At 39.3% G+C, this 19,094-nt stretch overlaps 1 protein-coding gene across 10 annotated transcripts in view; it reads left to right on the top strand.

Annotated features, from left to right (window-relative positions):
• MAGI2 (membrane associated guanylate kinase, WW and PDZ domain containing 2) overlaps positions 1-19,094 on the top strand; it is a 1,357,470-nt gene that overhangs the window by 1,156,133 nt on the left and 182,243 nt on the right. For 8 of the 10 annotated variants that reach the window (XM_067746035.1, XM_067746031.1, XM_067746029.1 and 5 more), the window contains 2 exons: positions 1,362-1,551; positions 17,210-17,301. In XM_067746035.1, coding sequence (XP_067602136.1) covers positions 1,362-1,551; positions 17,210-17,301 — 282 coding nt within the window. Of the gene's footprint in view, positions 1-1,361; positions 1,552-10,108; positions 10,151-17,209; positions 17,302-19,094 lie in introns of all 10 variants that reach the window. The other 2 variants (XM_067746038.1, XM_067746030.1) reach the window with 2 other exon arrangements.

Genomic DNA, 19,094 nt, shown 5'->3' with positions numbered 1-19,094 from the left:
TCAGTCACTAAATTTACATTTTCTGAGCACTTGCTATATATTGGTAATACAACAGTGGGAGAGACTGCATCCCCTGCAGTCTCTGTCCCCTACATAATCTATTTGCGGAGACAAAGGTAGACTCGCAATTACGGTTGAGTGTGAGGGGTAGGTAGAGGGTGCTGTGGGAGCACCCAGAAGGGACAAGTAACCAGATCAGGAATGGTCAGCAAAGGCCTTCTAGAGTAGGTGTCTCATCTGAATCTAGTATCCAGGTATAATGAGGATGGGAGATGGAAGAGTGGAAAATGGGTAAACTTTGCAGGCAGAAAGAGAAAGTATGCAAGGGTTCAGAGGCTGGAGAGAACCTGATGGATTACAGGGAATGAGAGGAGAGACCGTCAGTGGATACAAGAGAGAGAATCAGGACCTGGGCCCTCAGGAGCCACTGTATCCCACTCGAGAGCGGCCTGAGGACCACGCTCAGCCAGTGCAGAATTTTAGACAAGAGGGTACCCTAATATCATTCTGCACACAACAGGTTTAGTCAAAGCAGAAAAGCTGAAGTTGAGTTTGAATGAGCAATCAGCTGATTATTGAAGCTGGCTGTGCAAACAGGTGATCTCGGTGAACGCGGCTTTCTCCTTGATAAAAAGGAATGAGTCCCTGCTCTACCTCACGGGGCTATAGTGAGGATCAAAGAAGGTAACGTATATGAAAGAGCATAGTATTCTACAGACCATTAATAAATTATGATGGTAGCAGCAGCCGCATTTTGGAGAAGAAACCACCAGATCAGCAGTAAATGAGGCTTCGTAGAAGATTTTTGAACAATTCAAAAATCCCAAAGGGTTGTATAATTACTTATAAACTGTGAGGAAAGTGATTGAATGTTCAAGTGTAGGAGGTGCTTCGGATGTGCATAGGTATCAAATGGATGCATGCAGACGACTTCATCTTCTTCTTTAGTAAAAATGGTGTAATGAATTGGGGCCATCTTAGAAAAGGAACAATACCATACAGTCATAAGCACTGACAGATAAATTATCTTGAGATACATATTGTCTTTATTTTATAGGGAGAAAAAACAGACTGACAGATTAAGTGATTTGCTGAAAATTACTAGCTAGTAGGTGACAAGGTTATGAAAGTTTACATTCAAAAGTCAGGCAACACATATATTTATAACCATCTGTGCTGCTTTATTATATAGAAATAGAATCTCTCAAGGCACTTATACCAAAGTTTTGAATGTTTTGTGAAAGAAAAGTCTACAGGGCAAGAAAGTCAAACTTAAAGGTGAGGGCTGTGGTATGCGACAAGGGAAACAGCAAGAAAGAGTTCATTGTCAGTCATTTTCTCTGTTCTCTTTCACTTTCCAGATGACAGACCGATGGGAGAATCAAGGCAGTCCTCAAACGAGTCTATCTGCTCCGGCCATACCGCAGAACCTGCCCTTCCCACCCGCCCTTCACAGGAGTTCATTTCCTGACTCAACAGAGGCCTTTGACCCAAGGAAGCCTGACCCATATGAGCTCTACGAGAAATCTAGAGCCATTTATGAAAGTAGGCGTAAGTGAAAGCCACAAAAAACAAGGGTGTATTAATAACAGCTGAAGCCCTGACAGGAGATATATTGAGGCTGAAATGATCTGGCGTGGTGATTTTATATTCTGAGGTTCAAAATGTATCTCAAAAGTAAAGCCAGCTGATCGAAACTTTTCTTTAAAGAAGAAAGAAAAAAGCCTGTCAACTCAAAAAAAGCTTATATCTTTTGGTTTTAAATTTTGTTTCCTACTTTTTTCCCCCTAAGCCCCTGAGAAAAATCAGGAATGTATTTGGGGGGCCAGGGGTGGGTCATAGGGGAAGAGGTTGCTAGTTTTATTTAAGCCACCAGATAATAAGAAGAAATGGTTGGGATTTTTATGTTTAATCTGATCTTGAATCTGAAGCCTAGATTTCCTTAGAGCCATGAGTGTAGTCATTGAAGATTTTAGGAATGTGAGTAAAATGTTAGCCAAGTCCTTCCAACTCATAATGGTGAAAGTAATGGTTCCGAAAGCAGCACAGAGCAGGCACCAATCACTTCTACCTGAAATTCCACTTCTTGTTTAATGCACTGGGGCCCATTTGAAAGTTAACTCGTCAAATATCGTGTAGGCACTTGTCATCCTATTTGAAGGTCTTCTAAAATTATTTCATTGCGCTTTATAAATATTAGAAAACAGAGCTTTTTAATATTGCATATACGTTCATTGTGCCTCTTTCCACCATCTCACAGGTCATCTCTTTTGAATGTTAGAGGACAGGAATCCAAACGGCATGAATGTATAATATATGAGGAAAATACACAGTACAATATGAACTTGAGTAATGGATTGAAAAAATTAGCCTAGTGAGAAGGGTTTGGTTCCGGGCGCTCCCATTTACGGTCTGCTGACTTCCTTTGTTTTGGTGTTCCGCCAGTGTCTTCTTTCCAACTTTATCATCTGAAGCATGAATAGCAAGTTTTAAGTTGTGTGTTATCTCAGAGGATCTCAAATCTGCTTACTCTTTGATGAGCCCAGGGGCTGAGAATTACACCCCCAGCTGGTAAGGGGAAAAGTAGACATATCCCTTTGCCCATCCTCTACACCTCTCTGTAAAAGTAATTTTGGTTGATAAACTAGTTAGGACAGCGGGCCATTGAGAAATCATCTTTATCAAAATGAACGTCCACCACCCCGCCCCTCTGCCACTTTATAAAAATAATTGGCTATGTCAGGCCTGCTGTATTTGATTCTTCTCCTTCTGGCAGAACGACTGAAATGTCTTTAAAGGGCTGTACAGTTAGAATGTTTTTGCTGTGATAGAATTAGAACGAAGTAGGCATTTTTCACTGTATAATACAGGGTATGAATTCAGGGTATTAATGGTCATTATACTGAAAAAACTTGACAAGATTTCAGCACGGTTCTTAATACCTTTTCTGCTTCGATAACCAAGTGTTTATTGAATACCCACTTGGCCCTCAGTACCATGGGAAGATACCAAAGTTGAGTAAAATGTCCTGCTCTCACGAATTTAACTGGGAGACAAGAAGAATAAATATAAACAAGTAGAGATCAGGATACAGGTGAAGTTCTAACTCAGAAGGTGGAATATATCATCCTCCTGTCCTTGGCTTGTTGAATTTTGTGGTTACCTGTAGGGAGCGTCAAGAGATGCTTCCTCCTGTTTTTGTCCGTTCATTAGTCATTTGTTCCCATCCTTTTGCTGTTTCCTGACCAATGCAAGGCTTTATTATTCAGGACAAAGGCAATGTTGGTATTTATTCCGTCTTTTCTCTATGGTGTCTGATGCTGTTGTGTCCTCAGTTTGTGAGCAGGAATTGTGCATGACCTTCTTTTCAACCCTAAACGAATTCCGATTTCTTTAGCCAGCCCCTGCAATGCTCCTTCTCTTCATTGCCCTTCCGCTCCTCACCTGTAACAAACCTAGCAAACCAATCTGCCTTAACCTCCCACGACTTTCTTTATCAGTCCTCCTCTGGAAGCTCTGTACCCCCTTTGCTTTGCGTCCTAAGCCACTTGAACAACAAAATCCTGACTGCCCGCGGAGTCCTGCATGTGCTCTGCGGCTGCCTCTCTCATCTCACAACCCGTCCCCCCCCCCCCCCCCCCCCACTTCTTGCTTTCTCAGCTCTCTCTAATGTTTCTAAGGTCACGAAAATGTTTTCAGGGTCACGACTCTTAGGAGCCAAAAGAGGGCAAGCTCATTTCCTTTCCCATCCTTCTCTTTCTATCCTGTTATTTCATGACACTAAATGGAGTGTGAATGAAACACAGAAGTCATGTCAAGGTAAGAAAAACTCTGCCCTGAAGACGAAGGAAACCAAAAAAACACGGCACCGCTTTCTCTAATCTCTGGATAGCTAATCGGTTCAGTCTGTTTTTCTCAGTTTCACGTGCCAGGGTCTTGATAGAACAGAAAAGACCTTTGCCCTCTATATACAACCTGTTTCCAAGTGTGGAAAAAGTTTCATTCTCTCATTTAAAGTTTCAGAGCAATGCTCAGAAAGAATGTTTTGTGATGAATGGAGGGAAAGCTCAATCTATTTCTCATCATCTTCAGATAGGGTTTTCTTTTAACGACCGTGAAATGCATGCATCTGAACAAAAGACCCATATTTGAAATTTTGTGAACCACTCTATTCTTATTCTTTTGAATTACATGCATAACATTTAGCTTTGGCTCTATTTACTCTGTGTCCCCAAACTTTTTCCTTGGAGAAAAACTAGTGGGACCACAGAAAGTACGGAAGGGAATCCTGACCAAAGCTGTCTAAACCAAGTCCTTTGACATTTTCCCTGACCTGTAGTGATCTCATGGTATCCTCCTTTACAGCTAGGTCTAATGCTGAACAGAATTTTTGCATCCACGTTCAAAACTGGGTTGCAGTAACCAAATAAAAGAATGTACCTCCACCCACAAGCTTCTGCTATACAGAGCTACAGAATGTTTGTTATATCCAGGCTGTCAAGAAGTATTTGGATTCAAATCACTAGTCCCCTGCAAATGATGGAAATTTATCAAATGATGTAAATGATGCTGTGCCTCATTTGGCTCGTAATTAGATTATGCTGACATTTTAATACGCATGTACAGGACATCTTAATAAAGATGTATTCCTGAAAAAAAAAAATGCTGTGATTTTAAACAAAGACAACCGTAGGATACTAGAGCCACAGGAAACAGAACATGGCAAGTACAAGCTTACGAGGGGAAGGCTAGAAGCACCTCCTGTCTTCATAAGATCTTCTTATGATGACATGGGACTTGAGAGGAAGAAGATTCTTCCACCCAGCAGGCAAGGCAATGCCTCTGACTTCAGAGCATCAGGCAGAGTGCCCAGAAGTGGCGTCTTCAGGCTCCACATCAATTAACAAGAACGTATGAAACAGTATGTGTCTAGACTCTGCTGCGCGCTCCACAAGAGAAAAATCATGAGACGTAATCTCTGCTCACATGAAGCTTACAGTGAAACTGGGGACAAAAACATAGGAAAGCAATTCCTGAATGACATTGTATTATATAACAGCAAATAATATCAGTATTTTAACAAGCAAAATGTGCAGTAAATATAGACAATAGTTTAAATATAATTAGACAATTAGACCCATAGTTTCTCGTTCCATGTGCAAAATTGATATTTAATCAGGAGAATGTCTTGTGTTAAATATCTTTTAATTATCAAAAATCTCATTAGTTCTTATTGGAGAGCTCCACGCAAAAAGAAAGTTTTTCCACATTAACTTCATTCCACCTAAGCTTAAAGCTTGTATACATAATAGAAGAACCATGCCTAAATAGTCCACAAAGAAATTTTGACCAGTGGCGTTTCTGGGTTTCCATGTTAGTTATTCAACTAACATGACCCTATTATCATTACCAGCAATTTCCAGAAAATAGCAAAAATCTACCCACCCTCATCTCTATCCAGTACTTTTAGATAAATCTCACTTTCCTTTGTGTAATAGCCTCTGTTGATAATTGACTTCTTGCTGTTTCCGTTACATGGATTTTTTAAAATTGAAAGCAGAGAAAAATACCCACCTTTGTGTAATGAGATAAGCCATGGTATTTTTTTTTTTTTTTTTTTTTTTTTTTGGCGGTACACGGGCCTCTCACTGCTGTGGCCTCTCCCGTTGCGGAGCACAGGCTCCGGACGCGCAGGCTCAGCGGCCATGGCTCACGGGCCCAGCCGCTCCGCGACGTGTGGGATCTTCCCGGACCAGGGCGCGAACCCATGTCCCCTGCATCGGCAGGTGGACTCTCAACCACTGCGCCACCAGGGAAGCCCAAGCTATGGTATTTTTTATTCCTCCTTTTTCCCATAAATCTCATGCAAAAAAGACTGATTTTCTTTGCAGTTACAAGAGGAAAGGCTTGAATTGTCTGGGTTTGTATGCTAACATTTTAACTGTTGGGCTCCGTACACCATTTCTAATGTTGGGGGGAAAAGACTATTTCTAAGGCCCTCACTGCTTTCCGTCCTCCTATCTCCTCCTGCCATTCTTTCTCTATATGTGATTGCATCATTGCTTCATCCACATATCAGACATCAGACAGGAAACATTTTATAGTGGCCTACTTACCCGTAAGACTACTTATTGCCAGTTTGCCTGAGACAGTCCTGCTCTGCATTGTCCTGGCATAATTACTAGCTCCCTTTCACGCTCCAGACTGTCCTCATTTGATATGACTTCCGTTTACTACATAGTCTGTTAAAGAGATAGACATCGTTACTGTCCAAGAAAAGCATACATCTAAATTTGAATACAAATTTTAAAGCCTACTCAGATAAATAATTTCTTTCAAGCTAATTTGTTTGGCTCCCTGAGTTTTTGTCCGTACATGTTTTATCCGAATTTCAGGTAAACATGTATGTGGTAGCTTGTTTTGGTAGCCAAACACCCAGTGAACTCCTTCCATACCCAGAAAACCATACAGATGTGCAAGTCTAGAGCATGGCAAACTAAGTAGAAAATGTATGGCAGTGAGGCCTTACTCATTTAAGTGAAGAGAAATTCTTATTCTTATCACAGAGAACAACTCAGATTCATCACAATAATCACAGGACCAAAAGGGAGTTAATTTTGTCTGTCCTTCTGCTCCTAAGGAAGACTGTACGCACATAACTGCGGAAAAAATGGCTATCCTGGCTCCTCTTTTTAATGCCAAACAGGCAATACAAAGTGTTTCCCAGAGAAAATGAGTATGGCTTACTTTGGAATCTTACAAAATAAAGTTTTGATCATGCTAAGGAACTTGATCATTTAGGAATGAGGGCCGTGTCCTGCTGCTTCACTTTTCTTTAAGTCAGACTTATTCTAAAGTTTTATCTTGTCACCTCAGCTCATGGGGCCATTTCTTGGGCATACTCCCCACTGCAGCCTCAGAAGCTGGAGCAGACAAGCTGATGAAAACCAAAAGAGACAGAGAAGAAAAATCCTTGTTCCCTGAAACTCTTCCCTAATGATTCTGTCCCTTGGTATGAGCCCAAGTTGAATTATGACTGTGGTTGTCCAAACTTTTTTTTCTTCACATTGAACCTTGGTTATTATGAATAAACAGTTTATGAGGTACAACATGTCCAAACTCCTTTGCAGTAAGACATCACTCAAATGTAGATCATAAAAGTGTCAGGGATCCATATGGTATAATGTGCCTTCTGGTAGGACCTCTTTAGAACAGAAATTCCTCTGGAATTTCTTCAAAATGAGCTCACACAATCAGTCTTTCTTTTGAGAAATTAGGAAGCATTAACCCATAATAAGCAATGAGTATTGTACCAAAGGTGGTAATCGAGAGTAACCACAGGCCAGTTAAAGAGCATAATGGAGGAACAAGACTGTTTTTAATACTATATTTGAAATGAAATTATAATTGATAGCTGATCAGAAATGGACCATTGTGTTTGTCACGTCTGTGGCCTTTATCCTGCACTTTTGTTGTTCATTGTGGAATTCTTTCATTGTTCGGTATTGTAATGTGCATATAATTCATAACTTATCCCAAATGGGTGGTGGTATTTCTAAACCATCTGTTTTTTCTGCTGCTCTTTCCTTGTTATTAGTGAGCAAGAGTTGTAGTTTGCACTGTCTCCCATCCTAACGGCAGAGCTATTTGGGAAGCTGGGGTGGTGTAAAAATACCGTACACTGCAGCACAGCGCTCGAGGCTCTAAATGGAAACTGGTGGTGGGAACCATAACACATATGGTAGATGCACTGGGCTCAGAACCAGAGCTGTGAAGCTTCTGCTCGAGCCTTCTTTTCTCCATTCTCCTTTGCCCTTGTGGTTAAATACTCAATACAGTCAAGCTGGAAACATCAATAGGTTTAGGGAAGGTTTTGATCAATTCATGGCTGCGCAGCTATTCAGTGATCATGAAAGGCTGCCTTGGCTTCTAGGAGAACATCTACACATCTGAACGCTGCTAGATCAAGCCCTGGCCAAATGTGCTTGGACACTGTTGGAGTCCAGTGGCCTGTGGGTGGCCCAGTACTACCCGCAGATGTTCTCTGGAGCACTATTTTATTTTAGTGAAAAATCAAAATAAGATGATATGTAAATGTTAAGACATTTTTATCAGCGACTTTAATATCAGAATCATAAAAAGACCAGAAAATTTTAATAACATTATCATTTAAAATGTCCTCAACTGTACTATGAAGGTTATTTTCCTGTACCTTGTTCAGGAAAACCGTTATTGCTGTCTTGAGTATAATTTATGTTATGGTTTGATCTGTGAAAAAAAAAATTGCCTTTCAGTCAGAGTTTCTGATACATCACATTATGCGTCACTTTGCAGTTATAGTATGTTGAAAAAGAGATCAGTAGGTCCAGTTAAGTTTGTTTGCCATTTTTCATATGTAAATTTTAATTTGGAAATCTAATTTCAAAAATAGTATTTTTGAGGGCTTCCCTGGTGGCGCAGTGGTTGAGAGTCCGCCTGCCGATGCAGGGGACACGGGTTCGTGCCCCGGTCCGGGAAGATCCCACATGCCACGGAGCGCCTGGGCCCGTGAGCCATGGCCGCTGAGCCTGCGCGTCCGGAATCTGTGCTCCGCGACGGGAGAGGCCACAACAGTGAGAGGCCCGCGTACTACAAAAAAAAGTATTTTTGAGTAGCTTTGTAAATAACTAGGGTATTATATTTCTAGCAGTTCATTTTAGTAAAGAAAGAAATCGCTAAGTAATAAAGATAGTGAAATAAAAGTTAGGTTGGAGACACGTTTTCCCCATATATTTTAGAAATTAGATTCAATCCGATAGCTTATAAATTTATTTCATTCAGTAGTTTAAAACTTAATGCTCCGGGAATCAGACAGGGGATAAAACGGGGTGGAAATGTGAGAAGTAAACTCTAAAATCAGTCCTTGATTGAAAGTTATTTAGTTTGTCAAAGCATTTTGGTGGTAGCACAAGTTGACAGTGTAACCCAGAGTACTTCCATGAATAAAAATGAGGCCATCGGGGCTGCAGTAAACTGAGTCTAATTGCTGATGGCAAGTAGGTCCTAGTGAGATTATGATAATGTAAAGTGTCACCTTTACAACTAATGGAAATGTTTAGAAGGGAGCAATCTTCCATCCCTGTTACAGCTCCATCTTTATGATGAAACGATATTTCTCAATTCATAATCCTAAGCAGTCACAGTAAACATGGAGGTTCTTAAAAAAATAACAATTCTGCTGGAAAACTAATTTACTGTGAAAAGACAGATCGCCTGGAAGGGAGTCTCATTCTCCTCATGAGTGAGGCTAGCTGTGCAGGATACCCTGGGGAACAGCCTCATTATCGCCCTCAAGAGGCTTCTATTTCATTTTTTGTGTTGAATAGTATAGAACTCTTTATTCAAAGCAAACAAAGCTCAGTAAGAAAGCAATCAGAATTTGGTCTTCTTTTAAGTTTTTAAGTTTAATGATAAAATACCCATTATTTTCTTAGTACTTCATACATATATTATGGAATATGTATAGTATTTTACACTCACGTCCATAAACTTTTATGTTATTTGTAGCATAGATGACATCATAGTTCTCATGAAGGATCCCTGTTGCTAATATAGACCAATTTTACTCAACTACTTATACATAACTTCATCTATCCAAATAATTGTAAGTGTCAAAATATTTGGACTGGTGTACGTAAATCAGCATGATCATTGATTGACTTTTTCACTTTTCAGTGTTTGGTGGCACAATATCATAACATGATTTCAAAGACCTTTATTTATTGTGTGTATATTTGGGGTTCTGGATTGACTTTACTTTCAAATAAGCATTCTTATAATGAGAATCAGAGCTTAATGTTTGGAAATAATGATCTCTTTTTCCATTCTGATCTACAAGCATTCAGATTTTTGCCTGCATGTGAAAGAAATACATTTACAGACATATTCATGTACATAAAACCAGGTAAATCTGTCCACTAACTTCCATAGATTTTAGAGAAAAAAGAAAAATCATTAAACGCGAGAACAAGAATGGGAGCGAGTTCTAATTGAAACCAAACAAAAGTAAAGATGAATTTTAAAATGCCGTAAACGAATTTCAATTTTAATTCCCCATTTTCCCATCCAGAACAAGTGCCACCAAGGACCAGTTTTCGAATGGATCCCTCTGGCAAGTATTCTTCAGTACTCACAGTCCTGTGAATGCAACGTCTTCCATTCTGTGTAACAAATCATCCTTCTGAGTAGCATCAGTTAATTAGTATATAATCACCATGTTAATTTCACTCACCCCGCACAAGCACATATTTAAGGTAGAGGGCAAGGCTCACCACGTTTGGCCTGATGGCTGCCAAGGAAACAAACAAACAAAAGACAAAGGAAAATAGTCATATTCATTAAGTTCTTTCATAAAATGCTTTAGTAAAAGATTAGATTCAAAGCCAGGTACCAAAGAAAGCCACCAGATTGACTAAATCCACACTAGCCAATACAGAAGTTTCTAGACACATGTGGCTATTAGATGCTTGAAATGTGGCCACTCTGAATTTGGATGTGCTGTAAGACGTGCGTAAATCCACACCAGATTTCAAAAGCTTAGTACTAAAAAAAAAGTGTATAATATCTCATTAATTATTTTTTAATATTGATTAATGCTTAAATAATATTTTGGATATATTAGGTTAAATGTATATTATTAAAACTGATTGTACCTATTTCTTTTTGCTTTTTAAAATGTGGTCAATAGAAATGTTTAAATCACCAGTGTAACTTACATTTTGTTTATTTTGGACAGCACTGGACTAGATAAATAGAAATAAGAAGCTAGAGTATCTCAAGAGATTTGAAATTTAGACATTTCCGAGGACTTATTAAAAATATTGCTAATGTAGAATGAAATTCTTTTCACATCAAGTAAATACCTGTATCAATTTAATTTTTTTAAACCATGCCAATTATAAAGTGCTACATTTCAATAGTATTTTAAGTTAGAATAGCGTAGTTTCAAGTTTAAGAGCTTTTAGCTATAATAAATTAATTTACTTAAAAGAAAAATTTTGACCTAATCTGAAAATAGTTATTAATTTGGTTTGGACTGAAATATTTAATGTTATGGAAATGAAGGAGGAAAAGGAATATTCATATTTTCTTACTCTTAGGAAGTGCTTTGAACAGCAGGTTAGACCACTGGATGGAAAGTGAGAACACTGAAACAATTGTAGAAAAGAACGTTTCATAACAATAGTACTGTTTCAGGTCTGTGGGCTCACAGCACACATCTCTAGAGTGTTTCCATGACGACAGCTCATTATCCATCTCAGCATGTTCTAACACCCCTTGGAGAATATATGTGCTTGAGATCATTTCATTCTGTAAGTTTCCATGTCATTTTTTTTGGATATGTAGAAAATACGGGAGATGTTGCTTAGCATTGTGTCCCCAAATAATGTCTAAAGTATTTGTTTAGCTTGGTCTGAAAATGTTTAAAGCATTGTTATTCTTAGTATATAAGAATATATGACTGTAAGCTCCTTGTAATTTTGAAGAATATCCTATAACCAGAGGAAAACTGAGGCCTAGTGATTACAGCTGCAAAATGAAAGCAGGATTTAATTTGAGACTCTAGACCTCAGCTTCCTGGCCACAGCAAGCACATTTCTTGAAAATTTCAGCTTCTGAAGGTACTTTATTTAAAAACAAAAGAAGAAAGAGAAGAACTCCTCAAGAGCTTACATTACCTTGATATATGCGCAAAATGATATTTTTACATTTCAAGAAATATACATTACTTGAAAGAGAAAAGTTATAATGTAGTTTGAGTGTATTATACTACTATGCAATCCCGATTTTCAGGAAAAGAACAATCCAAATATTTTGTTCAGTGTCCACACAAGTTAGGAAACTATTTTGGAAAATTATGACTCCATCCAAAATAAGTAGAACTCCTATACTATTTCTCATATTTATAAAATGTTCCTTATCAAATTATGTGTCACGATTTTGAATCGGATAAATTTATCATAATTACAAGGTATTTTACTAACTTTAGCTGCAGAAGGTGCTTAGGTACAGAGGTAAAATTGACGGTAGGAAGTCCTAATGTAATTATGAAGCTAAGTGAAAACTCAGTAGAAGAATAACGCTGTGGTTTATTAGGTACACTAGATTGGCGAGTATATTTAAACAAATTCAAGAAACATTTAAGCAACTCCTACACGCTGTGCATATGGAATATTATAGATAGACAAAGATAATTATGCCATCACCAAGGGAGAATGTTAATAAGAACAATGAATCCATAGTCAGGACCTTTGAATGAACAATCCCACCCAAAGACAAGAAAACTAGGGTGTGGCGTATCACGGAAACCAAGAGTAGAAATCCCTTCTGGAAGGAGACCTTTTCTTGTTTAGAAACAATAGAAATCAGGGGTCATAAAGGGTGCGTCGACAGTATCACATGAGACACAGAAATCGATCACAATGCGAATCACAAGAAAAATCACAAGAAAAACAATCACAAGAAAAAAATGGCCATTGGATTTGGTCATTAGGATGTCATCAAAGACCTTAAAGAGAGCAATTCAGTAATGCCAAGAGAACAGAAACCAGACCGTCAGGAGTAAGTCAGACATGAGAGAGAGTGAAGGCTTCCATAGAGACCACTCTTTCAAGAGAGAAATGGATGGGGAGAGCAAGGGAGTATTTCAGATGGGAAAATCTGAGTTTATTTGAAAGCTTTGGTTACTTGAAGAGAACCAAACAGAGAGTGGGAGATGGCTTCTACTATGGCTAAAACATGTCTGGCCACATTCATATTACCAAAGGTATAAAGAGAAAAAAGTAGAGAGAAGGGATTATTTTAAGACAAGAATGTGTTAGTTATTTACCTGGTAATGTTAGATTTGATCAATAAAAACTATTTAATTCCTGTTTAATTCATTTTGTATCTAGCGTGCATTGGAAATCCAGATGCCAGGGACGTTTTTTTTTTTTTTTTGGCAGGGACATATTTAATAACCACCTTTGATTCTTGACTCCTTCCTCGTACTGTCTTTTCTAGATCTCTTTCCAAGGAAAAGCCAAAAATCTAATACTTTTTCAAGAGGAAAAATTGAATGAATTCATTATCTGTGTCAAAATGTGATAATAAGCCTGTGGTGCTTATGTTTAATTAAAACATGAAAGGGGATTCAAGTACCAAAATTTAATTGACGTGTTTACAGCAGCATTCCATGTGCCAAATTAATCCATAAAAATGCCATTCTTTGCATTTTTGAAGCTTGAATCCATTCACAAAATTAATCAGTTGTGTTCAGTCACCCATCCTTTTTCCTGAAGCGGTGCACAGAACCGTGTCTTTCAAAAGCTAGACCAAGGGTACGTATAGCATGTGAAGTCTTCCTGGCGTCTTAGTACAAAATAAGAATCAGCTTTTGAAATTCTGCTTTTCTTTATTATGACGGAGCTTACCCTGCTACCTGGATGTAGCTTTTTCAATATTATTGAGAGCCCAGGATTAATCAGGACTTGTAAATTCCATTTCTGTAGCTTGCCACCGTGGTCATGCGACGTCCCATCTGGGATGAGGATCTTAAGATGCATTATTTCATAATTCCTGAGGATCCTAGGACCCAGCTTCTAAGGAACAAGCAACACTGGCCATGGCTAACCATTGAACACCAACGTCCAAAGAGTTTTCTGACTCTCTTAGTCCATTTCTTCACAATGACTGCCTCATCTTGAGTTGCACCAAGAAATGCCTGAGAGCACCCCTCACAGTTCTGCGAAAAGGAAAAAGAAGAAGAAAAAGAAAAAAAGAGCACAGATACAGACTGAACACAAAGACAGAAGAAAAAAAAAAAGGGATGTTGGTAGGGGCATGATTGAGTGACATCCAGAGTGACTCAGGTCCCACTAGGTGTCCCCCAGACCCCTTCATCTAACAGCCTGCCAGGTGCATGGTTTGCAAACCAACTGGAGAGAGGGGTGAGGATTGTTAAATTCTATAACAGTGGGGTGAAGAGTTGCCCTTGAATTTCTTTGCTTTAAGTCCTTGCATTGACAGGGGAAGAGATAAAGCATGATAACAATCATTTTAAGTATGTCATCAGACCAGAAGAGCAGCTAAAGGAGAGTATCAGAAACATTGTAATCTTTCAAGAGAGCTAACAAAGCAGGAAGGGAGAAAAGTAATGTTTCCAGCTATGTGCATATAGTGTTAGTTATTTTCTAAAGCCAGACTCATATGGATGGGCGGAGGGAGGGAGAAACAAAGGAAAAATTCTCTTTCTGAAAGCTCTTATTTTCCTTAAGCAATAACAAAAAAAGAAAAAGAAAAAGAAAAAAATAAACTGCCTTAAGGCACAATCCATCGTTTAAACTTTTTTTTCCAGTTGGCTATTTCTCTTAAGTTTCCACGCCCTGCAGCCTCTGAGTCTGTGTTCAGAATTAACAAAGAAATAAAAAGTAAATTACATCTGCAGGCACACTTCTCTAACGGGTCTCTTTTTGCCTCTCTACGGGCACATGTGCCATGAAGCTGGCCGTCTTGGCCTGGAAGAACAGAGGGTGAAGATGACGTGGTTGGCATATATCACCCTATATTTGAAATCAGAGTGGTCAGAGCAGTAGTCAGGGGATCGGAATGTCACCAAAATGCACACAAAGAATGGGGAGTGGGGGATATATTCCCTGCTTACATCTTCAGAGTTCTTCAGAGTTAAATAAAATTAACTAGCAAACATAGATCTATATTTTTCTCCTAAATATAAAGGAGTCCTGAGTCATTCATTAAGGAAAAGCTTTCCAATTCTCCCAGGAATCACGGCATCCTCTGACACGACAGCTCCCTTGTACCTTGGCACATCTCAAAAATACCATTACTGGGATTGTTATGATTTCAGCATTTCCTCGGGGGAAAGTTTTCCTTAGCAAATAAAATGGATCACACGGTAAAGTCCTTGTAGAGCTCCTCATGCAATATGGATCGGTGCTGAAGCCACTGGAGGAAAAATTTCTCACTTACCATACTCAGCAGCAATGCAAAAATGAGACTATCTACAAGTAAATGGAAGGTTCTGGTTAAACATACGCTAGCTGTATCATTTTGAATGTCGAAAGTATATCGTGCTCTCTTTGTGATTTTTATGTATATATGGTCTCGAGTCCTCTAAGCTTAAAGGAACCTAGAGAAGAGATTGATGGGAGCAGCCATATAACCAAGTTTTAGAGGTTTGAACGGCGACTGGGTATTATCTGTCGCCCTCCCCTCGCCCCTCGCCTTTCTGCCTGTATTGGGAGAAATACAGGTACCTGCCATGACTCTGTAGGGCTGCTCCACTTGCCTCCAGAGTCCTGAAGGTTTAGGACACACCCCAATATGTGATTTCATATATAATGTTGTAGACCTCGGAATAAACTGAGTTCAAAAGTCAGTTGAGACTTGTAGAGTGTAGGGCAAAGTTTTCATTCTCCTTTTACCACTCAACTCTAACAAAGTGTTTAAGAGGAACTGAATTTTTCTAAGTTGTCGTACCTTTAAAATATGAATGATTATACAATTCATAAAGGATGACTAATGGATGTGGAAATCCAGTTGGTTATTCTTCTTTGAGTTTTATATTCGTCACTGAATGGGAAAGACTTTGGTTATACATGCATCTGGTCCTAAAAGGGCACGAAAGTCATAGAGTCTTGGACCATGTGACTTGGACATATATACGTATGTACTTATATGGCTGATTCAGCTTTTTTTTCCCTTGAGAACACTAGACAGGCAATCAGCTTATGCCTACATTTCAGAAGTGAGTGACTTGCCTTTCACATATCACTGGAAATGCTTTGCTCAGGTTGGAGGGCACAAAGGCAAGCCCTGTTCTGTTGTGCTCTGTTTACTGCATCACTTCAGCAGCTCCACTTACTGTAGAGTCTGGAAAAGATTTGCCTGGCCATCACTTATTGAGTGTCTCTCTCAACTATGGCTATTACTGTATACCCAGATGGCTCAGACATAAGCTTCCTGTCTCATGAGGATTCTCCTCTGAAATCCCATCCCAATTTCCAAAACCATCCTGCTTAAGCAAGGAGAATTTAACTTAATACTTGCATCTATCAGTTCTAATACCTCCTTTAAACCATTAAGGCCCAAAGATCACTAAATACTTCTTAAGCAAAGGATGGCATTAATAAGCATTCCCCAAAGTTGCTAATCATTGATTAACATCCTAACAGTGGCCTTGAAAGTATACACAGCCCTGTCATGATTGAGATATTTGCCCCTGGGGAAGGTTCAAAGGGCCAGGGGCAGGGGGTAAGGTTAAATCACATTTAAATCATATTCTCTTTAAAAAGTTAAAATATTTTTTATGGTTTTAGTTTATTCTAGGGTTGAAAAAAAAAATGACAGAAGAGCTTCCCAGCTTATTTTTAAGTACATTTCTGTTCTTTCAGCTAACTACAGAAAAATATCCCTTGTCTAGTTTATTTTGAATATGTTTACAGAGTCAGTAGTGAATCCACTAGTGGCTTCCACATTTTAAAATGTTCGGGGGATAAGAGTTCACTTAGACCCAGGCAAATTTCTGTCCCTGAGTTATGAAAAACCTAAAGGAGTTTGTCAGAAAATCAAAACTTCACCCAAACCTCAATAGAGAAAAGTTCAGATTTTCTGTTTTGTAACTGTAACAACTTTAAAAGAGACACCTTCTATGAGGTGTAAGTTTATATCCCCCTCCCCTACACACACTAAATGGGACACATCAAGTCATAAACAGCTACTAGTAAATTACTAAGTAGTCCTTTACCAGGTACTTCCAGGGCGTTGCCATCTGTTCTCTCATACTTCTAAAACAATTGTTCTAGTCAGAGTAACATCGCCAAAGTGACAGCCAATCTTCTTGAGGGCAATCTCAATCCTTTCAGGAAGATGAAGAATTACGGAGGCCTTGATTTTTCTTTTCACTCAGAAAATTTTTGTGCTCTTTCTGCCTATGGCAATACCCTAGTAATGCCCTTGGCTGGTCAGTGCTAATCCAGAGACTACCTAATTTTGGAATACCTACTTTTTTGTTACCATATATTTTTTTCTTATCCTCTGTGCTTTTCACCGACTCTAACGGCACTCTCATTAATCACACCCTCAAAATTAATCCATCTCATCGGCGTGTTCAGTCCCTCGTGGGTTGGGGGGAGGCAGGACTCATCACTCAGTGGGGTCTCCTCTATGCCAGGTCCGGATTACAAGGAGCTGGATGTTCACCTTCGCAGGATGCAGTCTGGATTTGGCTTCAGAATCCTCGGGGGAGATGAGCCTGGACAGCCTGTGAGTTGATTCTCTTTATTTCCACACTTTGGGTTATATTGTGTGTGTATGGGTGAAGGGAAAAATCATTCAGTATCGTATACAAAAAGAAATCTTTTAGGACTCACGTAAAAGTTTTTTGAGGCTTGCTTTATTTGTTTTTTTCTTGGTATTTAAGTTTTCAAAACATGCCAGTGTTTCCATATCATCATAAATCAATGCACATTTCATGAAGAGAGGGACATTACTCTTTCTTAAAATGGATTGGATTCCTCTTCAATATTTCAATGATTTACTTGTGTTGGACCCCTAGTCTCTCTGGGCAGCAGCTCACAGATAAACATGCAGTATGACAGAAGATACATGCGAGGAGATGACTTGCAACAGCAGAATGGTGTATGTTTTCAATCACAACTACCGGGGAGAGAAAACACGGGGATAAACAGAAGTAAAATCAAGTTCAATGCTGCAGAATCTCACCAGGTTTGAATTAGGGGATTACCATGAGAGGATGTTCAGGAAGTCAACTTCAGTTGGCACAATATTGGGAATTTGCGAGGGGCTCTGGAGAAATTACATATATGATACATCAGAGTGACTGCATAAAATAACAATATTCATTAATACACACAAAAAACACAGCAAAGCGAGACTTGTGAGCATGTATTAAAATAACAGCCATAAAACACTCCTTGTAAAAGACGAGTCTTAAGTGGGACCCAGTGTGACTATGTCAGGTTCATAAAAGGTTCATAAGTGGTCCCTAAGCACTGAAATACAGTCAGGTCCCTTCTCATACATAAATACAAGTAAAAGATTAAACTGTAAAATAAATGTAAGGGGAAACAACGAAGTTCCAGTTCTTCCCGTAATGCTTACTTCAATACAGTCTGAGATACACAGTTCTTACTTTGCTGGACTCCCACCACCTCCGTAGGCTCATGCTCTGTCTGCTTTGTGGGTAAACTAGCACCACATTCGTAGCACCGTCTTCTCTTCGCCCGTCTCCCCCTCTTCAGAGATAGAAGGGACTGCATCTCCCACTCTTCAGAGATAGAAGGGATTGCATGACTGAGTTATAGGAAAGGCATAGTGTCAGCTGACTCCAGGAGGGAATGGTCTAGCTGATCTTGGCCTGGCACAGAAACTAGAGAATTGTTACCCAAATGGAATATATATCGCTGAAAATGAAGCTCAGGTGTTTGAGTGCAGCCGGTGGTTACCGCCAGCCTCAGGACAGCTTTCTGCTGGGTCGGTACGCAGGTTCCCGGGTTCCCAGCCCTTCTGAACATTGGTTTTACACTCCTGAGTCCTTTCTCCCCTCCGGTGGGCAGGCATTCAGTATTTATGATAAACCTCTTCAGATTACGTTTTGCTGGTTATCCTCATTGTGTTTAGATTTACTCTGGTTTATTCTTTGAATTGAATGATTTAAGACACGCTCAGGCTACACATTACAATTCTGACAGTGAAACCATAAAGCAGAAGCCTAAATCTCCCTGAAGCATTCAAAGCCAGAATATAGTGTCTTGAAGACCAGAATGTTGCACCTCAGAAAGATTATATCAGGAAGGGTAAGTCTACTGTAAATATCTCCCATATGCCTTTCCTTCCTGCTTTCCTCCACTGTAAGTCCAGAGATAATATACAAACAAAATGCACTAGCCTCAGTTAATTGCTGATGTGCTACAAAGGGAGAGGCGCCTGACGTGACTGGGTCCCCACCCGCAGGAGGTCTCATAAATTATATCAAATGGGTTTCTGCCTTCATATAGACAAAATGGTATTGACATCTCAGGGTGCGCATTAAACAC

The sequence above is a fragment of the Pseudorca crassidens genome, chromosome 8 (genome assembly GCF_039906515.1).
Source record: "Pseudorca crassidens isolate mPseCra1 chromosome 8, mPseCra1.hap1, whole genome shotgun sequence".
Taxonomy (NCBI): Eukaryota; Metazoa; Chordata; class Mammalia; order Artiodactyla; family Delphinidae; genus Pseudorca; species Pseudorca crassidens.
The sequence above is the reverse complement of the archived record's forward strand: the minus strand, read 5'-3'. Positions and strand labels throughout refer to the sequence as shown.